Source organism: Oryctolagus cuniculus, chromosome 20 (assembly GCF_051225735.1).
Source record: "Oryctolagus cuniculus isolate XC-2025 breed Fujian yellow rabbit chromosome 20, ASM5122573v1, whole genome shotgun sequence".
Classification (NCBI taxonomy): Eukaryota; Metazoa; Chordata; class Mammalia; order Lagomorpha; family Leporidae; genus Oryctolagus; species Oryctolagus cuniculus.
The window spans coordinates 13,094,288-13,120,414 of NC_142886.1; the positions used below are offsets into that span (position 1 = coordinate 13,094,288).

At 40.4% G+C, this 26,127-nt stretch overlaps 1 protein-coding gene and 1 non-coding gene across 3 annotated transcripts in view; one reads left to right on the plus strand and one right to left on the minus strand.

Annotated features, from left to right (window-relative positions):
* The first annotated feature begins 667 nt into the window (after positions 1 to 667).
* Positions 668 to 13,057, plus strand: LOC138847333 (uncharacterized). The gene is made up of 2 exons (XR_016226756.1): positions 668 to 825; positions 11,214 to 13,057. It is a non-coding gene; the product is annotated as an uncharacterized LOC138847333 (transcript).
* The window catches only part of HIF1A (hypoxia inducible factor 1 subunit alpha), a 45,224-nt gene continuing 22,025 nt past the window's right edge, over positions 2,929 to 26,127 (minus strand). The window contains 16 exon segments of one of the 2 annotated variants that reach the window (NM_001082782.1): positions 4,091 to 4,246; positions 4,687 to 4,813; positions 5,671 to 5,779; positions 8,325 to 8,538; positions 8,540 to 8,551; positions 8,553 to 8,581; positions 8,583 to 8,743; positions 8,861 to 8,983; positions 10,618 to 10,904; positions 11,515 to 11,735; positions 13,757 to 13,904; positions 15,362 to 15,468; positions 19,900 to 20,102; positions 20,276 to 20,388; positions 25,040 to 25,124; positions 25,207 to 25,352. In NM_001082782.1, the coding sequence (NP_001076251.1) occupies positions 4,095 to 4,246; positions 4,687 to 4,813; positions 5,671 to 5,779; positions 8,325 to 8,538; positions 8,540 to 8,551; positions 8,553 to 8,581; positions 8,583 to 8,743; positions 8,861 to 8,983; positions 10,618 to 10,904; positions 11,515 to 11,735; positions 13,757 to 13,904; positions 15,362 to 15,468; positions 19,900 to 20,102; positions 20,276 to 20,388; positions 25,040 to 25,124; positions 25,207 to 25,352 (2,237 nt within the window). In that variant the 3' untranslated portion in view covers positions 4,091 to 4,094. 2 annotated transcript variants of the gene reach the window in all.

The following is a 26,127-nucleotide window of genomic DNA, read 5'->3' on the forward strand; positions in this document are numbered from 1 at the left end:
AACAAATTCAAAGACACAAGCAAAGAAGAAAAAGAAAAGAAACGAAACGCCCCGCGTGGGCGGCTGGAGATCCGATATACCTGCTCAGGCACCCCCAACCTGCATTACTTAAAACCAAGCAAGTTTTGAATGCCTTGCGGGGAATACGCGAGTAATCCCACTAGCCCTCTGGCTGGCTGTATTCGTAGAGCAGGACTGCTTTTTAAAGCCAGCTACAGGTAGTACGGTGTCGTTAACCGAGGTCGGGTTGCTAAGGCCAAGTCGCGCCCCCCAGTGCACCTGCCAGGCACCTGGGCGGAGAGCCTCACCCGCACCCCATCGCGTCCACACGACCCAGCAGAGGCAAGCGCTCTCCTCGGACTCCGACTGACCGGGGCACTCCAGACAAAGGCCGCCCCCCGCCCCCCGCGCCGGGAGCGGGAAACCTCCCGCATGCGCTCCCACACGTACACGGCAGGCGCCCCGGCGAGCGCACGCGGCAGCCTCGCGCCGCCCGGCCCGGGGCCCCGGCTGCGGTGCTGCGCCCAGGCACGTACCGGGGCGGGGCCCGCGGCGCGGCGGGCGGGGCCGGTGAGTTTCCCCGGGCAGCTCGGGTTGCGTGCGCCTCCTTGTCCGGCCGCCGCCGTGCCGGGAGCCAGGAGGGGTGCCAGCTGCCTTCCGCATTCCTGGGGTGTCCGCGCCGAGGGTCCGACCGCCGCCGCTCGCAGGCACCTGTCTCTCCTCTCCGTTCCGGAACCGGAGCCAAGACAAGGGGATAAAGGGAACTCAGTAGTACGCGGAGATCGGGTGTCTGGGCAGCGTCGGGGATAAAAACCACCACCGCAGGTAAGAGTACAAATTACGCCCAACCCCTAGGAGGTGTTCCTAGGACGCTGGGGTGAAGTGTAGCTTTCATCGCACGGCGAGGCAGCTTCGGGTCAGATCCTAGACTGCACTAAATCTCTGTTGAATGACTAGGACAACAGGTTCAGCCCGGAGACCTTTTTCTTCCCATTACTGTTGGCTCCAGCCAGCAACCTGTTTGCAGATTCTGTATTCATCGCAGCCTGTTTTTGACATTGCTGCGTTGCAATCAGACTTCTAGTAAGTTTCCGCAAAGCTGACGGTAACTCTGAACTCATCTTTTCTGTATTTCAGGGGTTGGTAACTGTGAGGTTATAGAAACTGAAAATGAGCATGTCTCTTTTAAGTCATTAGCTCAAGCAGGCTCTGGGAGAACCACCACAGCACGTCCCTGCAGCCCTTCCCTGCGTGCTCCCATCTGCTACCTCCTCTACCAGGAGTCAGTCTCCGGGCCCGGGACATCTGAATCTCTGATTCAGACACAAACCCTCTAACCGGTACTTCCGGCCCTTCCATTCCTTGTTCACGCTCTGCCGCTCTTAGGAAAGGTGTCCTGTGTGACCCCGACCCCTTCCCCTTCGCATCGCTTTCTCTGCTGTCTGAAGTTGACAGTGGGGGAAAGGGTCCCCTCCAGCACCCTGGGCTCAGCCTCTCCTACCGACGGTGAGTGCCTAGGTTTTTTGTTTTCTGAGATTCTGAGATGACACACACAACATCCTTGGCAGTACACGCCTCATCGGTGAGCCTCGGAGCTGGCCGGTGGAGGTGCTCCGGGGAACCACGTCTCTCGCTCCAAGCCTAACGGTGATGCTCACAGCAGTTCAGCTAAACATGGTTAACTGCTTGGCCACAGCTCCCTCCCTCGGGGCGGAAACACGACCGTGCATTAGTCACAGCAGCACCAAAGGGGAAGTCTAGACTGAGAACGCTCTCGCCGCTGTCCAGCTGCCCAGCCCCGGGGCCACTCCGCTCTGTGGACAGTGCCTGAGGCAGGGCGTGGCTTGTGCTGAGGGACAGCAGTGGGCACCTGTTTCCTTCCAGCTCCGCGCGCTCTCATGGTTTTCTCTTCCAAGTCCTTGCTTTCACCCGCCACCTTCCCAGACCCTCGGCCATTCTAGGATCTGCTCATTGACTAATATTTGAAAACTATGCATAAACTTTGAACTGTCAACTGGAGCGAATTTTTTTAAACAATTTTTGATTCTGTGACCCGAGGACGTAAGACGTCACCTCTCGCACTACAGTAGCTCCGCCCGTTGGGGCCTGTGTCGGGGTGAAGTGCACCTGTGCCACAGGAAGCCTGGCCTGAATGTCAGGTCGTGACCTCTTCTTCCAGGTTTCCGTGTCCCTGCAATCACCGGGCATCTGAGAGGCTCGTGGTCCAGTTCAGGACACACACGCACGTGTGCGCTCAGGCCACAGGACCCGCGGGCTCCGGCTCTGCTGCTCTCATTGTCCATGAGCATTTTCTGTTACTTCTAGGTGCAGGGATTCTTTTATAAATTTTCTGTAGTTTTTTTTTTTTTAAAAAAATTACAATTATAACCATAAAAAATGCAGCTACATTTTTAAAAGAAAAACAAAGGATAAAGACTTTTGAGACATACAAAAGCCAAGTTTGTTCTAATGCTGACGACAGAGCCGTAAGCTGGAAGCCGGGTACCGCTTTCCCAGCTTGGGCAGGCACGTCCTGCATCACTGGAGGCCACGTTTGTTCAGCTGGTAATGCGACAGATTAGGACTCTGCAGGGGCACCGCGGGCCCTTACCACATTACACGACCATGACGTCCAGGATTTGCTTCATTCCACTGATACTAAAAATATTGATTTTGTGTCTTATACTTTAATAGGCTCATAAATTTATAAATGACAAGTTTTCTAAAAACATACTCTTTACAACGCAAGATTATTATTGTTATTATTGAACATGACACTTAGGGACACAGCACATGTCGAGGTGACAATAAGATAAATGTAGAAATGTACAATATAATTTTCGTAAAGTACTCAACCTGTTGGTAACAATTTTATGAGCTGGAGGTGCTGAAGCAAACAGTATTAAACATAAAGGCTGATCAAAGGGGCCTGGTCCACAGAAGATGTTTATTTGATGTAACAAAACAATACAGTTAGTGTTAGACCCAACCACAAAGAGCAAAAGGAATGAAAAATTTGTACAATGTACATAGAAAAACAAGATGTTTACTGTGACAACTATATATCCCTAAAATAATGCTTCTAAAATTACTCAATTATTGAAATCTATATGAAAAAAAGAATGTTAATAGCGACAAAGTGCATAAAACCAAACATCATATTTTGAGCAATTTAACATACTAGGCAATTTTGCTAACAATGCATGATTTTTTTTTGTTTACAGACTGCTCAAAATATCTTTATACCAACAGGGTGGGCGGAACATTGAGGTTTAATATCAATTACACAATATTAGCATAAACTTCCACAACTACATAAGGGTATTGGTTTTCTTTTGAGCTGGCAAAGTAACTACAGAAACATCAGATGATTTCTCTGAATTGAGAATTTTATCCAAATAAATGCCACATACCTTCCAGATATATGCATATCATTCTATATCATGTAAATGGCTTTACCCATTTAAATAATAAACCATACAGCACTTAAGAATCATTATTACATGATTAACAATGTTATGTTCCAGGTTTAACAATTTCATAGGCCAAAAAAAATTTCTTCTTAAAAACTAGTTTTATAAATGCAGAATATATTGCATGAGTAACTGCTGGTATTTTTTAAGAAAATATATTGTGCAATTGTGGCTACCATGTACTGCTGGCAAAGCATCATTGTTTATGTAAAACATGATGTGAAAAAAAACTGAGTAAAAATTTTTCAAACACCTGTGATCATGATGAAAGGTTACTGCTGTCTTTAAAAAATTATATTGGTATCTTATTAAAAACAATTCGAAAAGGGACAAACTCCCTCGCCAAAAATAAATAAATAAAAAGGTGCATTTTTAAATGACGCTACTGCAATGCAATGGTTTAAATACCAAAGAACTATGAAAATGTGCTGTGATCTGGCGATAAAGAACATACTAAAAGAGAGCATTAATGTTAAAATTAAGTAGAAAGGGATCAAAATTGAACTGAGTTTGTGCAGTATTGTAGCCAGGCTTCTAAAATTAGATATAGAAAATATAAATAGACCGCTTTAGGTAATGAGCCACCAGTGTCCAAAAAAAGGAATGAGATTATGAAAAAGCTCAGTTAACTTGATCCAAAGCTCTGAGTAACTCTTCACCCTGCAGCAGGTTCCTGCTTCCTTGTATAGGTGCATTAACTTCACAATCGTAACTGGTCAGCTGTGGTAATCCACTCTCATCCATTGATTGCCCCAGCAGTCTACATGCTAAATCTGGAAGACAAAGGAACACCTAAGTATTCATTAAGTTCACTTCACACCCACTGCTGCATGCTAGCTATTGGTAGAAATAAAGCAAATAACTTCTGGAAGGGTTTTCAGTCTACTGGGCAAAACCAGAGCTGTGTAAACAAACAAGTACAATCAAGTGTTACTGATGCTACTTCAGATATGTTTACAGGATGCAAGGAAGACATAAAGGAGTGACAAATTTAATTTAGAAAAAAGCATGTTTCTGCTTTGACTGATATTGACTGCAGACAGATATAGATATATCAAATCCCCAAAATGAGAAGTTCCATCTATCCCTGCATTACAGCTATTAGATGGAATGCTAAGCAATCAGAATCACTCTCACTTGGAATAAAGCTCCTAAATAATAAAGTTTTATATATTTTAATTGTGATGTTCAAGGACAGAAAGAGTAAACTAACCAGAGGGTATTAAAATAATTGTCTTTTGCTCCATTCCATTCTGTTCACTAGATTTGCATCCTTTTACACGTTTCCAGGAAAGTGATGCAGTAGTTGTACGATCATCTGGCTGCTGTAATAATGTCCCCTAAAAACAGTAAAGTTATTTCAATGTTAGTAAGTCGGAGTTCCTTTTTTATAATCAAAAACTTTGAAATCAATGTAAGTTTAATACTACCATATAGAAAGGCTCCTTAAATACTGCCCTAAACTATTTTTAATTCTTTTTCTTAATAATTACTTAGATTACACTATCACTCATGTCTAATCTGTCTATAAATACTTTCCAGTTATTCTGGTCTGAAAATATCGGTAGAGATTACACCAGCAATGACTTCCCTAAAACACAGTAGTTCAGTTAATAAGGGAAAGTACTTTAAAGGGAAGAGAATGAGACTGGTTAATGATACCAAGGGTGGAATGAGGGGGAATTTTTTTTTTTTGGACAGGTGAGTTATAGACAGTGAGAGAGAGACAGAGACAAAGGTCTTCCTTCCGTTGGTTCACTCCCCAAATGGCCACTACGGTTGGCACTTCGCTGATCCAAAGCCAGGAGCCAGGTGCTTTTCCTGGTCTCCCATGCGGGTGCCTCCACTGCCTTCCCGGGCCACAGCAGAGAGCCGGACTGGAAGAGGGGCAACCAGGACTAGAACCCGGCGCCCATATGGGATGCCGGTGCCGCAGGTGGACGATTAACCAAGTGTGCCACGGTGCCGGCCCTGAAGGGGAAATTCTTATTCGACATTCATCTGCATTGCTTGGAATTTTTACACCAAGAATGTATTCATTAAATATTTATATTTTTAAAAACATGTACAATGTAAAACTTCCCACTGGATAACTTCTGAAAATACAATGTATTTAGAAGAAATGAGGAATCACCCCTATCTAACTCAGAGCACATTTGGGTTGCAGAGAAAAGCACACTATTACTCTCACACTTACAATTCCTACTGCTTGAAAAAGCGAACCATCGCTTTCCATTTTCCGCTTTCTCTGGGCATTCTGCAAAGCTAGTATCTTTGGATTTAGTTCTTCCTCAGGAGCAGTAGTTCTAGAAAAGAAATAAACACTCTCAGCAAAGATACAGTTGTTTCATCAGTTTTAAAAATACCCAGTGAGCTCTTTCAGACACAATACATAATGCCCTAGTTTTCCAACATTAAGAAATGTCATGTTACACAAAAAATAACTTTCCTGATCAGTTTGAAAATAAAAGCTCAATTTTAAAACAATATTTCCTAAAAACTATCCCTATTATAAAATAGAATCTAACAGATCTAAATCAACATTACTATACACTGAACAGTTACATATCAGCCTTTCATTCCAACCAGCACTGATATTGTGAAGACTGAAATAAAAGATTAATTTCACATTTGTGCAGTGTTTTCAGTTACTAAAACATATGTTCATTAGTTCATTTTAACTTCATTCCAGTTTCCAAGATAGGTAAGACAGGTGCATTAACTATTTTTTAAGAGAGAAACCTTTTAGGACTTGCTTAAAGTCCCACTGCTAATTAGCGGCAGACACGGAAGTTTGTGCTGTCTCCATATACGCTGTTCTCTTCCCAGTGACCTTGTCATTATGCTGCTTTTGCCCTCAGTATTGACTGGGTTACCAACTCTGAACTCCCTGTATCTAAAACTACCATTAAATAGTGAGGAACTGTTACAAGGAGTCAAGTGTATCAATTTTGTTTAGTTTGGCCTTTCCTGAACACCCTCCCTTTCCCCAGCAAACAATCACAATTGCTTGCTCTGTTCTGGATAGTTGAGAATGCCATATGGGTATGGGCTGTATTACCCATGTGCAGTTTTGTTTTGTGCTTTTAAAAAAATTTATAAAACCTAATATATAAATATATTTTCTTTATGAAATGTAACTCAGTCCATCATGTAAGTATCATCTTAGTAGTAGTATTTTTAATGATAAATGTTTAATCCTTGCTCTAAAGCTATAAGTCATCTGGTTTGTACAATACTTTGATTTTGCAAATAATTACCAAGAGAGGTAGGGAAAAAAGCCTCCACATATTTTTCAAAGTCGATCTCTTGAAAGTATTTAGTGCATGATATACTGGAACTAAAAAAGATGTTGTTTTGAAAGTTGCAAAAGTGACTTGATATTGGACTTTGGTTTTGACAAGTAAAAAGTACAAGGGAACAGCTATTTGGAAAACTGAATATCCATCCTCTGCAGCTAGTAATCTAAGTTACAGGTCACTGTCATTTATATGACTGTATTCACTGACCTAGCACTCCAACAGTCATTCACTGAGCAATTACTACGTGTTAGGCACTGAGTTAAGTTGGTATCCCTAAGATGCCCAAGACAATGTGGATTCCAGAAAAGTCGGTGATACAGTAATTTATTAAGTATTTATGAATTCATTTAAAGCCCCAAGATCTTTTCCTAGCTTGCGAAAAAAGGCCTCTTCCACCACTAGGTTTAGGTAGTGATACAAAGTTGGGCAAAAAAGCCACATTCCTGAGTCATGGCAGCGTTTCCTGCTTGCTGCTAATCACCCCATCGAGGCGCATCAGGGAGAGAATCCTGTTTCTTCCACACACCTACACTAGCTAAAACTCCTTTCCTCTGGCTACAGTCACAAAATTTAAAGGGTGTCAAACCCATTACAAATTACATACAGAAATTTTAACTTAAAAATCAGGTCATATCCAGCTACTTAACACATTGCTTCATTCCACAGAAGCAATGTAATAAATTATGCTTAGCTCTCAAAAACTTATTTAATCTATAATCTATAATACAGCTAATGTTCTATAATATATAAATGAAAAATAAAAGTAATCTTAAGACAAAAAACTGGGGCCGGCACTGCGGCGCCGGCATCCCATATGGATGCCAGGTTCCAGTCCCGCTTGCTCCTTCCAGTCCAGCTCTCTGCTGTGGCCAGGGAGTGCAGTGAAGGATGGCCCAGGTGCTTGGGCCCTGCACCCACATGGGAGACCAGGAGAGGCACCTGGCTCCTGCCATCGGATCAGTGCAGCGCCGGCTGTAGCGGCCTTTTGGGGGATGAACCAACGGAAGGAAGACCTTTCTGTCTGTCTCTAACTCTGTCAAAAAAAAAAAAAGACAACTATACACAACAGAATTTAAAAGGTGGCTTGTAAATATTTATATCCAACACTGAGGATTAAAGTCTGTGTCTCGCTCAACTTGGGATGGGCTGGAAGAGTTTTTCTTCAGGTAAAAGGCATTCCAAGAGATGGAAGCATCCGAGTAGGTAGTGAGGACAAATCAGCTGTCCTGATTTAAACAACTACAAGAAGCATGGGCTGATTCTTACACATTTATACAACTTACTGGCTGGGCTTTTTTTTTTTTTTTAAAGGTATTAGAAGACCCCCCCACAACCACCTTCTCCATTTAGTCAGGTGACATGTTTGTTTTTGAGACAACAAATATACAGGGAAATGTGGAAATAGTTTTGAGTGCTGGTTTTAAGAACAGAATTTGGAAGTTAAAAGCATACAGATCAGAAAGTTTGCTGTGTGTTTAGAAATCATTTAGTATTACACACATTTTCTCTAAAATAAAAGAATTGTACTTTTAGTGTTACATATAAATACCTTTGACTCAAAGTGACAGCTAACACGTTAGGGCTTCTTGGATGAGATTTTTCTGTCTGTTCTATGACTCCTTTTCCTGCTGTGTTTGGTGAGGCTGTCCGACTCGGAGTATCCCTGTATGGTGGTGATGTTGTGGCACTAGCAGTTTCTTTAGGTATGTGGTTAGGAGACGGAGATGCAATCAACACTTTCATGTCTTCCACACTGTCTTTTGTCACTGGTTTTAATTCGTCAGTGGTGGCGGTGGCGGCAGCGGTGGCGGTGTTGGCGGCAGGTTCTTGCCCCTGAGTCTGCGGGAACACTGTCACCGCGCCTGCAGAACTGCTTTCTAAAGGCGACAGCTGGTCGAAGGACCGCAACTGGAAGTCGTCATCCATTGGGATGTAGGGAGCTAACATCTCCAGGTCTAAATCAGTGTCCTTTAAAACAACAGATACACGAGTTTTTACAGAGGCTACACTTTGTAAAAGAAAAACAAGTTAAACCCAAAGTCATTTCAAACTAAAACCTAATATAAAATAAGGAAGTTCACATACCTGAGTAGAAAATGGATTTTTTGCTTCTGTGTCTTCAGCAAAAAGTTTCTCTACCAATTCCAACTTGAATACATTGACCATGTCACTGTCCACATCAAAACAATATTCACTTGGACTGGTAGGCTGTAAGAAGAATTGAAAGTGTTGACTTCTCCCTGAGAAAACCTTCCATATGTTTTGATAGCTGTTGGATTTGTCAAACTAGATCTCAGAAAACACAAAGTCCATCTCATTTATTGGATTTTCACCCAATCAGTAAGAAGTTACATTTGAGATAATTGTTGGAACTAACTCTGTCAGTATACTATTTCTTAGTGTATGAAACATAACATCATTTATAAACTTAACCTTAAAAAGATGTACTTGCTTGCTTGTTCTAAAGAATTAAACTTATCTAATAATTCAAGTCCCACAAGGGTACCTAATGGGAGAATTAGCTCGATGACATAGTCCCTGGAATCCCGTCAAGCTGAGAAGGCACACTACTGGGGTGACTGTCACGAACCTTCACAGCCACTCCCTGAGGTGGGGCACAGCCGCCTGTCCTTCACTTGGCATACACCTCAGGGGGCACACTGTTATGTTAGGACTTTGGGGCAAGAATTCTAACCATAAAATTTTGCTTCCCTCATTCTAAGATTTTTGTTAGATTAAAACCAAAATGAATCAGTTTTGTGCTGGACAAACTAATCAACTCAAGCACAGAATATGGTCTCCCGGTTATAGACACCGAATCTCCTACTCCCAAATGCCAGTTTTGACAAATGTAATATAGAATCATCTACTGCTTATTAAGGCTTATTTGTGACTCACTTTCAGATCTAAGCTGTCCTGTTCCCAAGTGTATTTTTAGACATAAGAACTTCTCTGAGATTGAATCATTCCAGACTTAAAAATACTAAGACCTACATAATCTTTCTGGGTACTGGCTCCACATAGACAATTTTTGGCTGGCGCCACGGCTCACTAGGCTAATCCTCTGCCTGTGGCGCCGGCACACCGGGTTCTAGTCCCAGTTGGGGCACCGGTTCTGTCCCGGTTGCTCCTCTTCCAGTCCAGCTCTCTGCTGTGGCCCGGGAGTGCAGTGGAGGATGCTGGCTTCGGATCGGCGCAGCATGCCGGCTGCAACGCACCGGCTGTAGTGGCCGCTTGGGGGTGAACAAAGGGAAAAAGGAAGACCTTTCTCTCTGTCTCTCTCTCACTAACTCTGCCTGTCAAAAAAAGAAAAAAAAAGACAATTTTTATTGTGCTTGTAGGACTGTTAATATCAACACAGAGCTACAATAAAAAACACCAATTATTAAGTTCTGTGTAAGACTTTGTATTTTCATGTTACACTTATTCAGTTTTTTGAAACAGGGCTATATTGGGAAGAGAGTTAGAAGGTCTTTTCCCACTTAAACCTTGAAAATAAGTTTTTTGCCTTTAGGTATATGCTGGTGTTATCTTGAGCACATGGATAAATTGTTTCTATGTTTATATCTATAAGACAAAAAAGTCTCAAATTTAGAATCCAGAGAGAATAAACCCAAGTTTTACCTTCTGAGTAATATCAAACCAACTCCTTCCCATGTTCCTATCTTTGTGCTGAAAACACATGCGATGGTGTGTGTGTTGTGTGTGTGTGTGTCTCTCTCTCTCTCCAGCACACACACACAGTGACATGTGGTCCAAATTAAAATCTGAACCAGATATACAAATACATACCTGAATGCTACAATCTGAAAGTTGCCCTGCTGTTATATTACGATACCTACCTCAGGTGAACTCTGTCTGGTGCTTCCATCAGAAGGACTTGCTGGCTGATCTTGAATCTGGGGCATGGTAAAAGAAAGTTCCAGTGATTCTGGATTTGGTTCCAATTTTAATGCAACTTCTTGATTGAGTGCAGGGTCAGCACTACTTCGAAGTGGCTTTGGAGATTCAGAGGCAGGTAATGGAGACATTGCCAAATTTATATCCTGCAATTTTTCATTGGATGAAGGGAACATGACATCATTATATAATGGAACTTCCTCAAGTTGTTGGTCATCAGTTTCTGAGTCTGTGGGGAAAAGAATTAGTCAATCTAAAGCATTAAGAATTTTAACATACATAGCAATGTACTCCTTTTTACAAAAGGTTTATCTAATCCACTCAAATTTTCTTTAATCAAGAAGTTTACAGATGCTATGTTATAAATCTTGAGATATTTTTACAGTCCACTATTACAACTCATTTTAATCTACATGGCAATAAAAGACTTGTAATTCCAACCTTTATTTACACTAAAATTTAACCTAGCTTGAAATGATAGTATATTGTAAAATATAGTAAAATTATGGTATAACTATTTGTTCATCCTTTAATGCAGCTACACCTATTGTGGAGACAATCTGAAAGCAGGATACAGAAACAGCAGAGTAGCTGGGGAAAACTGAAGTGGGATGAAGGCATTTTGAAGCACAAAACTCAACAATCCCTAAGAAAAAGCAAGAATGCTAAAAAAATTATAAGGACAAAATTATTTAAATACTTTCAAAATGACTATGAAAAACAAGATTTATAATCATGTCCAAATGATTACCAACAGAAAGCATCAGAGCCAAGTTCACTTGAAATGGGCCTTGCCACAACATATATACTTCAGGAGATTAACTAACTAAAATACCCACCATTGCTGCCAAAATCTAAAGATATGATTGTGTCTCCAGCAGCTGGGGCCAGCAGAGTTAAAGCATCAGGCTCCTTCTTCAGTTTGTCAAAGAGACTACTTGTATCTGCTGATTCCACTTTGGTGAACAGCTGAGTCATTTTCATATCTGAAGATTCAACTGGTTTGAGGACACATTCTGTTTGTTGAAGGGAGAAAATCAAGTCGTGCTGAATAATACCACTGTCAAGAGAGAGAGATTAGTAATTCTTAAATGAGTACTTGACACAACGAGGGGAGGGGGACTGTGAAATGATGTTGTCATTTTAAGATTCCCTGAGATGCATGACCCCTCATGCATCTGGAATTTTAAAATGCCAATATGAAATGAAGATGCAACTATTCATAGTGAGATAATTCAACTACGTGATTAAATTCAGCCAAAAAAACCTCTGGCTGTCCTTTGAGAAGAGCGCTGGTGACAGGGAAATTGGCAGTTAAGCACAAGACAGACACAAAGAGATCAGAATTTCTCTGCCGATCCATATGATGAAATCAGCACAAAAGAAGTCTTTGTCACTAACAGGAGGCATGAGCTAAGGACGGTCCCAGAATATCCAGAAACGATGAAGATCTTTCTAAGTTGTGTGCTGTATTTTCTTTAGTGGAAGGAAAACGATACCAGTGACGTACAGGACAGGGTTTAAGAAGGAAGGTGAGCAACAGCTCCATCTTTGTGTTTAACGTAATTAACACAGTAAATGTTCACTATGTGAAATGAATGGAGAATTAAAATACCCAAGTTAAATACCTAAACCTTGCCCTCAAGAAGTTGATAACCCACTGTGAAAGTAGATAAGCAAATAATAAAAAGACACTGTGTTCACTGGTCAAATGGTGAAGGCTTGTCCAGAAAAGCTAACAAGCAGAAACCTGAGCTCAAGCAGCCATTGTTAGGCACGCCAAGGTTGGAGGAGGAGAAAGCTGTTCCAAAGTGGGCGATTCTTAACAATGCACTGTCACACTCTTTGGCACTCATATTAAAATACTGAAGGATGGTCTCCAAAGTAGCAAAAATAAATGACTAAAATCTTAGTAACAGAGGTGACCACAGATTTTAGTGGGAGGGATAAATCTAGGAAAGTATGATAATAACAAATGATGTAGGCAAGGATTTAATGTTGAGGATAATAAAGGGACTTCAAATGTTGTAAAGAAAACGAGCAACTGATGGGGCTGGCACTGTGGGGTAGTAGGCTAAACCTCTGTCTGCAGAGCTGGAATCCTTTATGGGTTTCAGTTTGAGTCCTGGCTCCCACACTTCTGATCTAACTCCCTGCTAATGTGCCTGGGAGGGCAGTAGAAGACGGCCCAAGTACCTAGGCTCCTACACCTATGTGGAAGACCTATAGGAGGCTCCTGGCTTCATATTGGCCCAGCTCTGGTCATTGTGGCCATCTGGGGAGTGAACCAGCAGATGGAGGACCTCTCTCTCTCTGCTCTCCCTCTCTCTGCTTCTCCTTTGTGTAACTCTGACTTGCAAATAAATAAATGTTTAAAAAACAGCAGAATGGCTATATTACTCTATAATCTGCCTCTCAAATAAATAAACCTTTAAAAAAATAAGCATTAAAAAAATTACACTAGGAAGCTTAGCCTGGTAGCAATATGGAAGGTGGACTAGAATATGGTAGTAATGGAGAAGACAGACAGTGCAGGAGCCTACTGAAATAGGTAAGTGAAAGATTAATTTAAGATGTTCATTATATTCACAAACCAATGAGCTAAGAGTTCATGAAGAAACAAAAGCCATGTGTTATATCATATAACCTTTTATAGTAATCTCACACAGAATTTCATTTAGGATTCTTTTGAGGAAAGTTTTACCATCTCATGTACAAATATGAAATCAGAGAAACAAAGACAGCAGGGCTATTCCAAGGCCAGTATTCTTACTACAAAACTAATATAACTGCTTGTAAGGAGAGTTGTCTGGTCAGAGCAAACTAATCCAAAAATCTGTTTTTGTTTTTAAATAGGAGTGAAACAATGTTGCTAGTTAACCAGTGATAGTATTTAGTGGAATCATAATGAAATATCTGGCCTGAAAACCTAGGCAGAGTACTAAACTTCATACACCCATAGAAATGTGGAGGTAAAATAAAACTCAGTTAATGTTTAGCCTTTTCTCTGCCTATAAAGGAACAGATCATCCAGAAAGAGTCACCATGTGCTCTCCCAAAATGTTTACTTCCCAAGCTTACCTCACAACATAATTGACACACACAATGCACTGCGGTTGAGAGTTCTTGGTATTATATATGACCGTTGCTTGAGTTTCAACCCAGACATATCCACCTCTTTTGGCAAGCATCCTATACTGTCCTGTGGTGACTTGTCCTTTAGTAAACACTAGGAGTGAAAAGGAAAAAGGATTATACAGAGAAAATAACTTTGAATATTTGATCAAATGAATAGATACTAAATGCTGACCATTGTTTTAGAAAAGGAGAAATGTTTATTTTAATGGAATCCATTGTGACCATTTACACTGATAAAAAAAAAACCCCATCATAGCTGGAAAAAGCTGAAAATTTACCTATTTCCTTCTTCTGATCCTCTAAATAAAACTCTTTTCCTGTCAATATTCACTTTAAATAAAATGACAGCTAGAAATAAGGGATAGCAGTTTCTCAAATTCTTACAACAACTTATGTTCAAAGTGTCAGACTAGAGGATGGCCAATGCTCCATTCCACATTCGACGATGTGGTAATGTCATTTCTCTGACTTCCTGCTATAGTTTCTAGATATACAAAGATGCTTCAAAATACTGTGGTTCGCAGATCTGAATTTAAATTGATACCATAGTCTCTTGGTAATTCAGACAGTCTAATAATCATTAACTTGAGAGAAGGTACTGAATAAACCAAAATGGTACCATGAGTGGTAGGGCTTGTTAACTTGGGCCTACTCTACAGTTCAAGGTTAGTCACACTAACTCAGTGACTTTCAGGCATCTCTAATCACACTGGGAAGTTATGTTTATGTACAGATTAAATAGGTAAGAAATTCCCAAGTTTAAAACTTACCTAGGATTTTTATTAATATCTGAATAAAATTCAGAATCAAATCAAATGTCCAGAGTACTGGTTAGCACACGTGCATGGTTTTGATCACCTTTGCATTCACTGATTCATTGAACACATTTTCTGAGTGCCTTGTATGTACCAACCATTTTCTGAGTATTTTGGTAGAGATGCTGAAAACAGTGCTATTAAATATTCTAGAATACTTGATTTTTAGATAGACTTTGTGTTTAAAGTGGTAGGGAAGTCTGATGTATTTTTAAAGGAGGTCCCTTTTTAAAGATAATTTATTTATTTTCACTTTTTATTTGAAAGGCAGAAGCAGAGCTCTCATTTGCTAGTTCAATCCCCCAAATGCCGGCAACAGCCAGGGCTGGGCTAGGCGAAAGCCAGAATTCTGGAACTCGATCCGGGTCTCCCACATGGATGGCAGGGCCCCAAGTACTTGAGGCGTTATCTGCCTCCTCCCTGGGTATGTGTTAGCAGAAAGCTGGATCAGAAGCAAGGACTGAACCAGGCACTCTGACACAGGATGCAAGCATCCCAAGCAGCATATTAACCACCACACCAAACATATAACCCTGAAGTTTATATGTGGCTAAATGATTGTATTCTTACTTAAACTTGTTGTAACAAATACAAAACAGATGGCCTGGGCAAGATTCCTTAGAAGAGGCCTGTTAACATAGTTGGTCTAGGAAGACAGGCAGACATATAGCCAAGCAAGGGACTGCAAGAGTTAAAAGACTGAAATATCTGTGACTTCTCCCATTGTACTTACTATCATGATGAGTTTTGGTCAGATGATCAGAGTCCAAAGCATGGTAATATTCATAAATTGAACGGCCCAAAAGTTCTTCTGGTTCATATCCCATCAATTCAGTAATTCTGTTATTAAAAATGTAAGTTTATTAAATTATAAAAATATGTTTGCTCCTCCAGAGTAAATGATATACATTAAAATATCAATTAAATCCATAACATTTTTTCCATATAACAAAATTCTTTATTTAACAATTTTTAAACCCATAGGTAAGGCCTCACTTTTGGAGAGCAATCTCCACCACAGAATTCTAGTATTTGTATCAATCACACAGTGCTCACACAAAACACTAACTAAAAGAATGATTATTGTGATGGTTTTAAAAGCTGCTCTCATATTTAGCTCAGAGAATTAATTACATGAAATTATGGGAGTTGATTCAGATGAAACCATGATATCACAGTGGAAAATAATCCAGTTTCCACATCTGGTTTCCTGGCAGCTCCTTTAGAGCTGAAATGAGATCTTACTTTCTGTGACCTTAGTCTGAAATGCAACCACTTCCTGAGAAAGAGAAAGCTGTCTTCTTGGCACTGTGCTAAACAAATGTCTCTTACAGTAAAACATTAGATTACAAAAGGTTTTCTTACTGAGATGCTGGCAAAAGTTACATATTGTACTACATGTGAAAAGAAAAATTGCCATAGTTTATTCCTAAATAAGTTTTAGAAAGCTGATCAAAGACCTCAATTCTTTACAAATAGGTATTACTAAACATATCAACACTAGGTGGCAGCATTACAAAGGAAAATATTTGAAATCAGTCTTCTTGATTAGGTTATAATTAATTCGGAACAGCTACATGAAAGGATTTGAATGCTGTCAACACAAAGAAATGATAAATATTTGAGGTGATGGATATGCTAATTGTCCTGACTTGCTTTTTATACATTATATACATGTACTGAAATATCACAGTTTCCAATATTTATGTCAGTTAAAATAAAAAAATGCAAGAAAATTTAATTGGTCTCATAGTCTGATAAATTTAAATAAAGTTCCATGGAATTAAAGCCCTCCTCATTTTCATAGGACTATGTGTCTAACACTGTTCTAGACATGAGAATGCAAAGACAAAACTGACCATAAGGCTCACATGCTACACTTAACATACTACTTAGAAAATAACATGGTAATTGAGTGATGAGAATTTATCTATGAGAAGGAAGAGTAGGTTGAGAAAGAGCTTCTTGTAGGAGACTTATAAGTCACACATGGAAGAAATTCAAATAGAAGGCAATACCGTTTCAGAAAGAAGGCAGGGCACAAAGAGAAAATGCTTAACTTGGTACATGCAGGGACTGATGTGGTTCACAGAACAGTAGACAGAAATGATGCAATATTGTTTTTAGGAAATACTAATTTAATCAGATCATTCTCAGTCTGAGGTGTGTCTATTAGTAAGGGAGGCCAAGAAGTCAAAATACAAATTAATAGTATTTGTTTTCCTGGAATGTCAATTTTATATATATTTGAAGAAGAAAGGTAAAGTTAAAGCAGCATGCAGTATACCATTGGTTTGTTACAAGCATCTTCATGGCAGGAAGCGTTATTCTTCATTTCTAGTTTACTGCCATGAACATGGTAGATGCTCAAATAAATGTGTTCAATGAAATATGTAGAAAATACTTAGTACAATGACACTGTTTGTGGAATACTTTGTTTTCTAAATTATTTATCTGAAAGACAGAGGGACAAAGGAAAGACTGATCTTCTTCCTGTTGTTCACTTCCCAAATGCCTACAACAGCCAGGGCTGACCCAGGCCAAAGCTAGGAGCTGGGAACATTTGGGTCTCCTACAAGAGCGGCAGAGACACAACTACTTGAGTTGTCACCTGCTGCCTCCCGGGGTGCACATCAGCAGGAAGCTGGAATTGGAGGTGGAGCTGGGACTTGGTAAGTGACGCAGGTGTCTCAGGCAGTATCCCAAGTGCTGTGCCAGAAGCCTGCCCGTTTGTGAGACAATGTGGATGTTTAGAAGCTTGGTATGCTAAATTTTCTTAAAATTGGGCAACAACTCTTCCATATCTTGGTTCTCAGGTGTTATAGATGTGAGAAATTCCTGGAACTAACTCCAATCAGAAAGTAGCAGCCTATTGCTCTAAACCCTTTCTTAGTTGATCTTCAAGCTGCTTTGTCTTTACTGCTGATTTCTCTGTCATGATCTCAATTGCTCATTTCCTGTTAGATCCAGAAAGAAACGACTCTCTTTTTCTCATATTTGCTTCATTACTTTCCTTTCTCCCTGGCTACCTCTGTATTTTTTACTTCAAATTTTTAAAAAATGAAAAATAATTCCTCAAAATAGGATGATCTCTCTTCCATCATACACATGATACTGGCAATAACATCGTCAGATGGTTCTTAGCTTTTCTGTATTTTCTTTTTTTTTTTTTTTGACAGGCAGAGTGGACAGTGAGAGAGACAGAGAGAAAGGTCTTCCTTTACCGTTGGTTCACCCTCCAATGGCCGCCGCGGCTGGCGTGCTGCGGCCGGTGCACCGCGCTGATCCGAAGGCAGGAGCCAGGTACTTATCCTGGTCTCCCATGGGGTGCAGGGCCCAAGCACTTGGGCCATCCTCCACTGCACTCCCGGGCCACAGCAGAGAGCTGGCCTGGAAGAGGGGCAACCTGGACAGAATCCAGCACCCCGACCAGGACTAGAACCCGGTGTGCCGGCGCCGCAAGGAGGAGGATTAGCCTAGTGAGCCGCGGTGCCGGCCTTCTGTATTTTCTTTAAGTTTACACTAGTAACAAATCATTCACCACATGTAGCAGGGATTCAACAAGCTCCTTTTACTCACATGACATTTTGAGGCAGGATCCTTATTTTACAGGCAAAGAATGTGAACTCAACAAAAATTAAGTGCCAAGGCCACACCATATTGTACTAGAGCTACAAACCAGGAATGAATCCAAGAGTGTGTGATTCCAAAGTCAGCACTCTGAGATACTTCCCTGTCCAGTGGGTGGGGGATACATGTCTACTTTATGGTTGAGTGCTGAAAATTGGTTTTCCCTCATGATCTTCAAGTTAACTCTAAAAAGCAGATGTTCTTGAAGATGAAGAAACTGATGCATAAGGAAGAAATCATGTGTCCAAGACCACTGCAGAATCAGGATTTAGTACTCTGGCTATAAAACCTGTAACTTTAACCACTGCATTATACAGCCTTGTAAGGTTAAAAACAAAAAAAGGAACAAGCAATGCAATGGTAGACTACATGCAATGACAGAGGTATGTACAAGGAACAAGGAAAGCTCCACAATGGAGTAGAAAGTCTGTTAGGAAGTGAAAAAAAAAAAACCTTCATTGTAGAATAGAAGAGCATGTATGAAGACACCAACACATTTAAACAGCACGTGGATCTCTGGCTAGATGTGGGGGCACATCAGGGTGGGTGGTTCCCCCTCCACTTGATTCATTTGGAGAAAATGATAGGGCCAGATTGTTAACATCTTTGTCATGCTAAGAACTGAGATTTTATTGTGTAGGTCTATTTTTCTTTCAGTCTTTTAAAATGTGTATCTTTATTTGATAAATAAAAATCTCCTTCCCTTCTCTAATATTTTTATAAATACATAAAATTTTCTTGTGTGTGGAGGTGAAAGGAAGCAGCTGAGCCATTCTCAACAGGAAAATGGCAGTGCTGATTTTTACAGTAAGGAGCCCACTTTCTGGCAACTTGGATGAAATATTTAAGGGGCATAAATCAGCTGGCAGAAAACAGCTCACAACAGAATGACAACAGTTCAAGCAAAGGTAACAGATAAAGAATTCAGTGGCAGCTATGGGAGGGTGAAAAGGAGGGACTGAATCAAGCGGTGTTACCTAAATTTATGGAATTCGGAGATCAAATGAGTGTAGACAGTGAAGGCAAAAGAAATGATACGAACCACTTCCCAAGTTTTGCCAGTCATGTGATGGCAGTGGTGTTTTAACCACCACAGAATTACAGGAGGACAAGCAGCTTATTAGGATGCTATTTTGGAGGCACCAGTGGTGCACTTCAGTTACTTAATTTGTGATACAGAAGGGTATCAGATATACCATGTTGGCAATGAAATAAAAGTAGCTACAAAAGTGAATTTGAGAGATAGCGATGGAAACCATGGGCAGGACTGAAGTTGCTCAGGGAAAATATGTAGGATTAGGAGGTGACTAAAGACTGCTTACTAGCTTGTAACCAAAAATAGTCTTTCTTCACAACATGCACTGTTTATCTTTGAGATGTATTTATTGTCTCCACTTGAATAAGCACAGTCCCTAAAAGAAAGCCTTCATCTTAATTTCTGTACAGTACCTGGTAGAGCAGTGTTCATAGTGTACAGTAAGTATTTATACATGTGGCTAAGTTAATTTACAGTTAATCTAATACTTCTGGGTTCCAGGATATGTTATTGTATTGAGCTTAGTGAAAGCACACAACCTACCATTCAGTCTTATATTAGTGAAGACTGCTTAAAGTTTTCAAATCCATTTTATATCTAATTACCTTTCATCACAGTAAGAAAATTTCATATCCAGGCTGTGTCGACTGAGAAACGTCTTGCTGTCTAAAGGAATTTCAATATTTGATGGATGAGGAATGGGTTCACAAATCAGCACCAAGCATGTCATGGGAGGTTTCTTATATCCGCACTGGGACTGGTTACTGTTGGTATCATATACATGAATATGGCCTGTACAGTGAAGTACCTATGTATGAAGAAAACAAGGCATTCATTTCCATTTGCAGTGGTGGAAAAAACCAACAAGCTAAATCTGCAAACATCAAGGAACATTGGTAAATTTGCCTCACAACTGTAATGTGATCTAAACACATGTCTGTAGATCAAGTGCATCATCACTCACACAGCCTTTCTTCTTACCTTCCAGGTGGCAGACTTTATGTTCATGGTTCTCCCCCGGCTAGTCAGAGTACACTTCATTCTGAGAAAGAAGCTTCGCTGTGTGTTTTGTTCTTTTCCTTTTTTCACAGGACCTAATGAAAACACGAAATAATAGTTTCAAAATGTAACTGAATGTGCAATTTGTTACCGAGATGCTGTTCTGTTCAAAGTCAGCACCCTGTAACCCACTCTCCCACATCCACAAGGTCAGACAGCCCACTCCTATTTACGAGGCTGCAGTGATTCCGAGTCAGCAGGAGGAGAGGATGTACCTGGATAGCACTTAGCGGTTCAAGCCAGTAAAGCCAGTCAAACCAGGAGGAAAGATACAAATGTTTCCCTATAGTGGTACTACCAGTGCACAAGTATGTCCCAAAAAGGAACTTCAGCAAGCTCTTCTATCTATTACTAAATGTGTTGGCTCAATTACTAATAAGCACTCCAGGTATTTATAGAACTTTAAAAATAGCAACCTTTTTTTTAATGGCAAATAGCATTTCTACAGTTTATTTTTCTTAAATCATCCTATGAAGCAGGCAAGAAATTATTTTTACTTTGTTATAATAAAAAAAAAGCTCAGAAAAAAATATTACACATACAAACCAGACTGAATGACTTTGTCAAAAGCTACAGAAATAAAACAAAAGCAGAAGTAAATAAATTCAAGTCACTCTAATTCCCATTCCAAACCTCATACAACTAAAATGAAATTATACTCAAGTGAGTAAGCAGAGAAGCACCTTGATTTCTTATCTTCATTAGTCAGTCTGGTTCAAAATATACAGAAATATACTCATTACTCAAGACCATGTACTGTAGGTGATACAGAGATGAAGACACGTTGCTTTTCATGAAGAAGTTAAATGCAGTAAAATCAACAAGAACAAAATAGTGCAAAGTACATACTCAAGACATAGAGGCAAAAAAAATAGCAAGTGTTTAGGGGAACAATATTGTTTGTCTGCAGTATAAACTACATGTAAAAGAATAAGATAAAAAGAGAGGGAAAGTTTGGGCTATAAACATCCAAATGAGCTCAATCTAAATATAAAACATGGCCATTTAAAAAAACTCTGAGTTGGGAAGCAGAGTCAGGGACTTAGGGACAATTAACTTAGCAGCAGTAGAATGTGTTAGAACGTGGTAATGAGGGGCTGATCCAGCACCAGTGGTAGGCATGGAAAGAAGGGTGTCAACAGACAAATGAAGAGGCACTATCTATACAAACTCAAAAAGTAATGGAAAGAAGGGAGGAGCTATTCAAGACACCTGGAGATTTTAAGGTAGCACATTGAAAGAACACTGCCAAGTAGGAAAAAACCCAAGAAATTAATTGGTTTAGGCATGATTAGATAGAAATACTGGGCTCTTGAGGAGGAGGAGTTTGAGTTCCCACTCTCATTTAATGGAATTAAGAGCCAGGGCAGTCCTGGAGCTGATGGAAATTACTTGGGTTTATTTAAATGAGGACTAGATTTGCCCATCCTAAAAAAACCATACTGGTTTAAGTGAAGATGTAGGAGTGGTTAGGGGGACTGGTGGTGACAGATGAAGTGGTGGTAGCAGAGATCCACATGCAGATTCTATGCGGGTTATTTTCAGCCCTTTAAACCTGAGCTTGAATAAAAAAAGAGACCTTACAAAACGCAAGACCACTGAATGGGAGTGGTCAGATGAATTTCAAGACCAAGGTAACTGAACAGTGCTATCATTTTCCTAATGGAAAAAATATTTTATGAAAACCAAATTTTCAACTCTAAAAATAAGTCATACTTCATAATTTATTAATCCTAAAGCACACTTTCAAAATCTAAGTGCAAGAAAAATAGTACCATTTCTATAAACACAACACTGGTTCTCAACTATCTAACTGTAATGCTTCATGGGGTTGGCACTGTGGCACAGTGGATAAAGCGGTCACCTGCAGTGATAGCATCCTATATGGACGCCAGTTCAAGTCCTGGCTGCTCCACTTCTGATCCCGCTCTCTGCTATGGCCTGGGAGGTCATCGGAAGATGGCCCAAGTGCTTGGGCCCCTGCAACAGTGTGGGAGACCTGGAAGAAGCTCCTGGCTTCAGATCAGTGCAGCTCCAGCCATTGCAGCCATCTGGGGAGTGAACCAGACCTTTCTCTCTCTACCTTTCAAATAAATAAATATTTTCTAAAAAACTATTTATTTTGAGGTAGAGTTACAGACTTAAAGAGAGGCAGAGACAGAGAGAAACATCTTCCATCCACTGGTTCACTCCCCAAATGGCAGCAATGGCTGGAGCTGAGCTGATCCAATCTGAAGCCAGGAGCCATGGTCCTCCTCTGGGTCTCCCACGTGGGTGCAGGGGCCCAAGCACTGGGCCATCCTCCACTGCTTTCCCAAGCCACAGCAGAGAGCTAGATTGGAAGAGGAGCAGCTGGGACCAGAACTGGCACCCATATGGGATGCCAGCACCATAGGCGAAGGCTTAACCTTATGTGCCACAGAACTACCCCCTAAATAAATAATCTTAAAAAAAAAAAAAAAGTAATGCTTTGCAACAGTGCTTCACTTCTAAAAGTTAAAGTCTCCATTTTTAGTTTCCCAACAAAACGTCAAAAAATCATTATCTACATTATCTATGATTTGAAAAACAGTGTGCTTTAAAAAGGACATTTGGTTTAAAATATACATTTCAAGTGCATTAGTAGATATATATATCTGGTTTAGAATAATGCATTAACATCATTGCCAAATCAAAAGAAGACTCCCTGATATCAATCCATTTGTCTAGCCCCAGGGAAGCACTGAGCAGTCAATACAAACCTCAAGTGTAAACACTAGAGCTCATGCATTATACTGACAGACCGCCTACCTAGTCCTTGCCCACAGTGTACTCTTTGTTTGCACAGAACTCTAAAAAGGATGCATTTTTTTTCCAATTCACAGTAAAAATACACTATGAAATTGAAAACCTTGAGACGGCTCCTACAGACACAGTGGGAAGTAGTGAGAGTTCAAAAATATGAAAAGAGGGGCTGGCACTGTGGTGCAGCAGGTTAAACTGCTGCCTGAGATCCTAGCATCCCATATGACCCACCCAGTTCAAATCCTGGCTGCTCTGCTTCCCATCCAGCTCTCTGCTATGGCCTGGAAAGGCAACAACAGATGGCCCAAGTGCTTGGGTCTCTGCCAACCATGTGGGAGAACCAGATGAGACTCCCAGCTCCTGGTTCCAATAGGCCCAGCCTTGGCTGTTGTGATCATTTGGGGAGTTAATTAGCATATATAAGACCTCTCTTTCTCTGTCTCTCCCTCTCTATCTATAACTATGCCTTCCCAACAAATAAAATCTTTAAAAATAGAGGCCAGCACTGTGGTGTAGTGGGTAAAGCCACTGCCCACGGTGTCGGCATCCCATATGGGTGCCAGTTTGAGCCCCAGCTGCTCCACTTCATATCCAGCTCTCTGCTGTGGCCTGGGAAAGCAGTGGAAGATGGCCTAAGTGGAAGATGGCATGGGAGACCCAAAATAGCTCCTGGCTCTGGATTGGCTCAGCTCGGGCAGTTGTGGCCATTGGGAGAGTGAACAAGAGGATGGAAGACATCTGTCTCTCCACCTCTGCTTCTCTGTAACTCTGCCTTTCCAATAAATAAATGAATCTTAAAAAATAAATAAACGTGAAGAGCAGCTACTATACTAGCAAGTGTCAACTATGGAGCCAGTCTACCCAAGTTCAACCAAGCTCTGCCATTTACTAACCAAATCATGGTGAGTAAGTTAGTAACTCTGTGCCTCAGGTCCCTCAGCAAACAGAAATGAGAGCAGGAACTTCACAGGACTGCAGAGGGGAATAAAGGCCTTAGTGCATGTGAAAATGCAGGGAACCAGGTCCCGGCACAGAATATCCTCTCTGCCAAGATTTGCTGCTACTGAGATGAAAAACACTTTAAACGTTATTCAAAAGGTACTATCAACTAAGGCTTTTCTACAAGAAGAAAACAAACTTAGCACTTCAATTGGAGAGCAGCAAAGAACTCCCAGAGTACAAAAACAATTTTTCATTATGGTAACTTTCAGTCAGGAAACAAAAATTCAATTACAGCAGTACACTCTTCAGAAGGCACAAGTCTGGGAAAACTTTCTTTAATTGTTAAGTTTTGGTAATTCAAGAGGTACTTTCCAAATATCTTGAAACATTTTGTTATTGTTAACAAGTCATTCCTATGATTAAAAACCTTACTTCTTTTTGTGTTAATGTGTGGGCATCCATAATATAACTTTGTAATTAACTGTACAGTGTCAAATCCTTGGGAACAACCTGAGAAGTCAACTGAGCAGTTATGCTATTAAAATTCTAGTGGACTTCCTTTTCCCCTTGGACCTTGAGAAAGCTGGGACCCAAACTGGCACCTCAACTTTAAAAAGCCTAAAATCCTATTATCTGCCATTTGTATTATGACTTCTCCTTGTCTTAAAGTTGTTCTTCAACTTATAAATCACTAGTCAGATTTGTATTTTATTTTTCGATTTCATCTATATGTGTGTGTGTAATTATTTATGGAATTAGCTTGGCCTTATTTTCATGAAATTTCTAAAAAAAAAAGAATAACCATGGTAACAAAGAATCATTAACATTTTATTAAACTTGAACATGAAAGTACATTTTGCCTTAGGTTAGTATACTATCAAAATGTAAAAATTAGTAACAGTATCTGGATAAGTAAAACCATCTATCACAGTAAGTCAAACGATAGACTTTTCTTCTCACCATTTCTGTGTGTAAGCATTTCTCTCATTTCCTCATGGTCACACGGATGGGTAAAATCAAAAACACTGTGTCCAGTCAGTTCAAACTGTAAACACATTTTGAAAAATTAGATCTATATAATAAAATCAAAAACATATAGAAGGGCTCTTAATGTGTGGGTATTCTACCTGAGTTAATCCCATGTATTTGTTCACATTATCAGAAATGTAAATCATGTCACCATCATCTGTGAGAACCATAACAAAACCATCCAGGGCTTTCAAATAAAAACAGTTCATCTGTGCCTTCATTTCATCTTCAATATCCAAATCACCTAAACAGGGTGTAAGAAAAGGAAAATAGTTAAAAAGTTATACTACCGTACACAGCATCAATTTTTTCTGTATTTTTAATTTTTCCCCATCACTCTCATTTTATCAAAAAACAATCAGGACCAGAGAATAGGAAGACTATAATTAGACCTGCCAGCTGCTTTTCATGATAAATTAGAATAATGCAGTAAGGCAACCACTGAAGAACAAATAAGGGTTGTGTTTTAAAAGGAAGATACATAGAAAGGAAAGCAAGGCAATGGTAGGAAAAATGTTTTAAAAAAAAGAAGCAGAGGCAGAGAGAAACAGAAGCCTTCCATTCACTGGTTCACTCCCCCAATGGCCGCAACAGCCAGGGCTGGACCAGGCCGAAGTCAGGAACCAAGAGTTTCATCTGGGTCTCCCACATAGGTGCAGGGACCCAAAGACATGGGCCATCTGCTGCTTTCCCAGGTGCATTAGCAGGGAGCTGGATCCAAAGTGGAGATGCCAAGAATTGAACAGGTACCCATATGGGACACGGCGCTACAGGTGGTGGCTTCACCTGCTATACCAGTGCCAGCCCCCCAAAATCTTAAAACTTCCTGAATGAACCTTTAAAAGCAGGTAACAAAATGGATGTCATATTGAGGAAGAATTAAGAATGTTTTAAGAGGATAAACAAGATAAAGAGGAGGATTATTTTAAACAGAATAAAATGGGGGTGGGCTTTTGGCACACTGATTAAGACACCACTTAGGGCATCTGCATTCCACATCTTGGTTCAAGTCCCAGCTC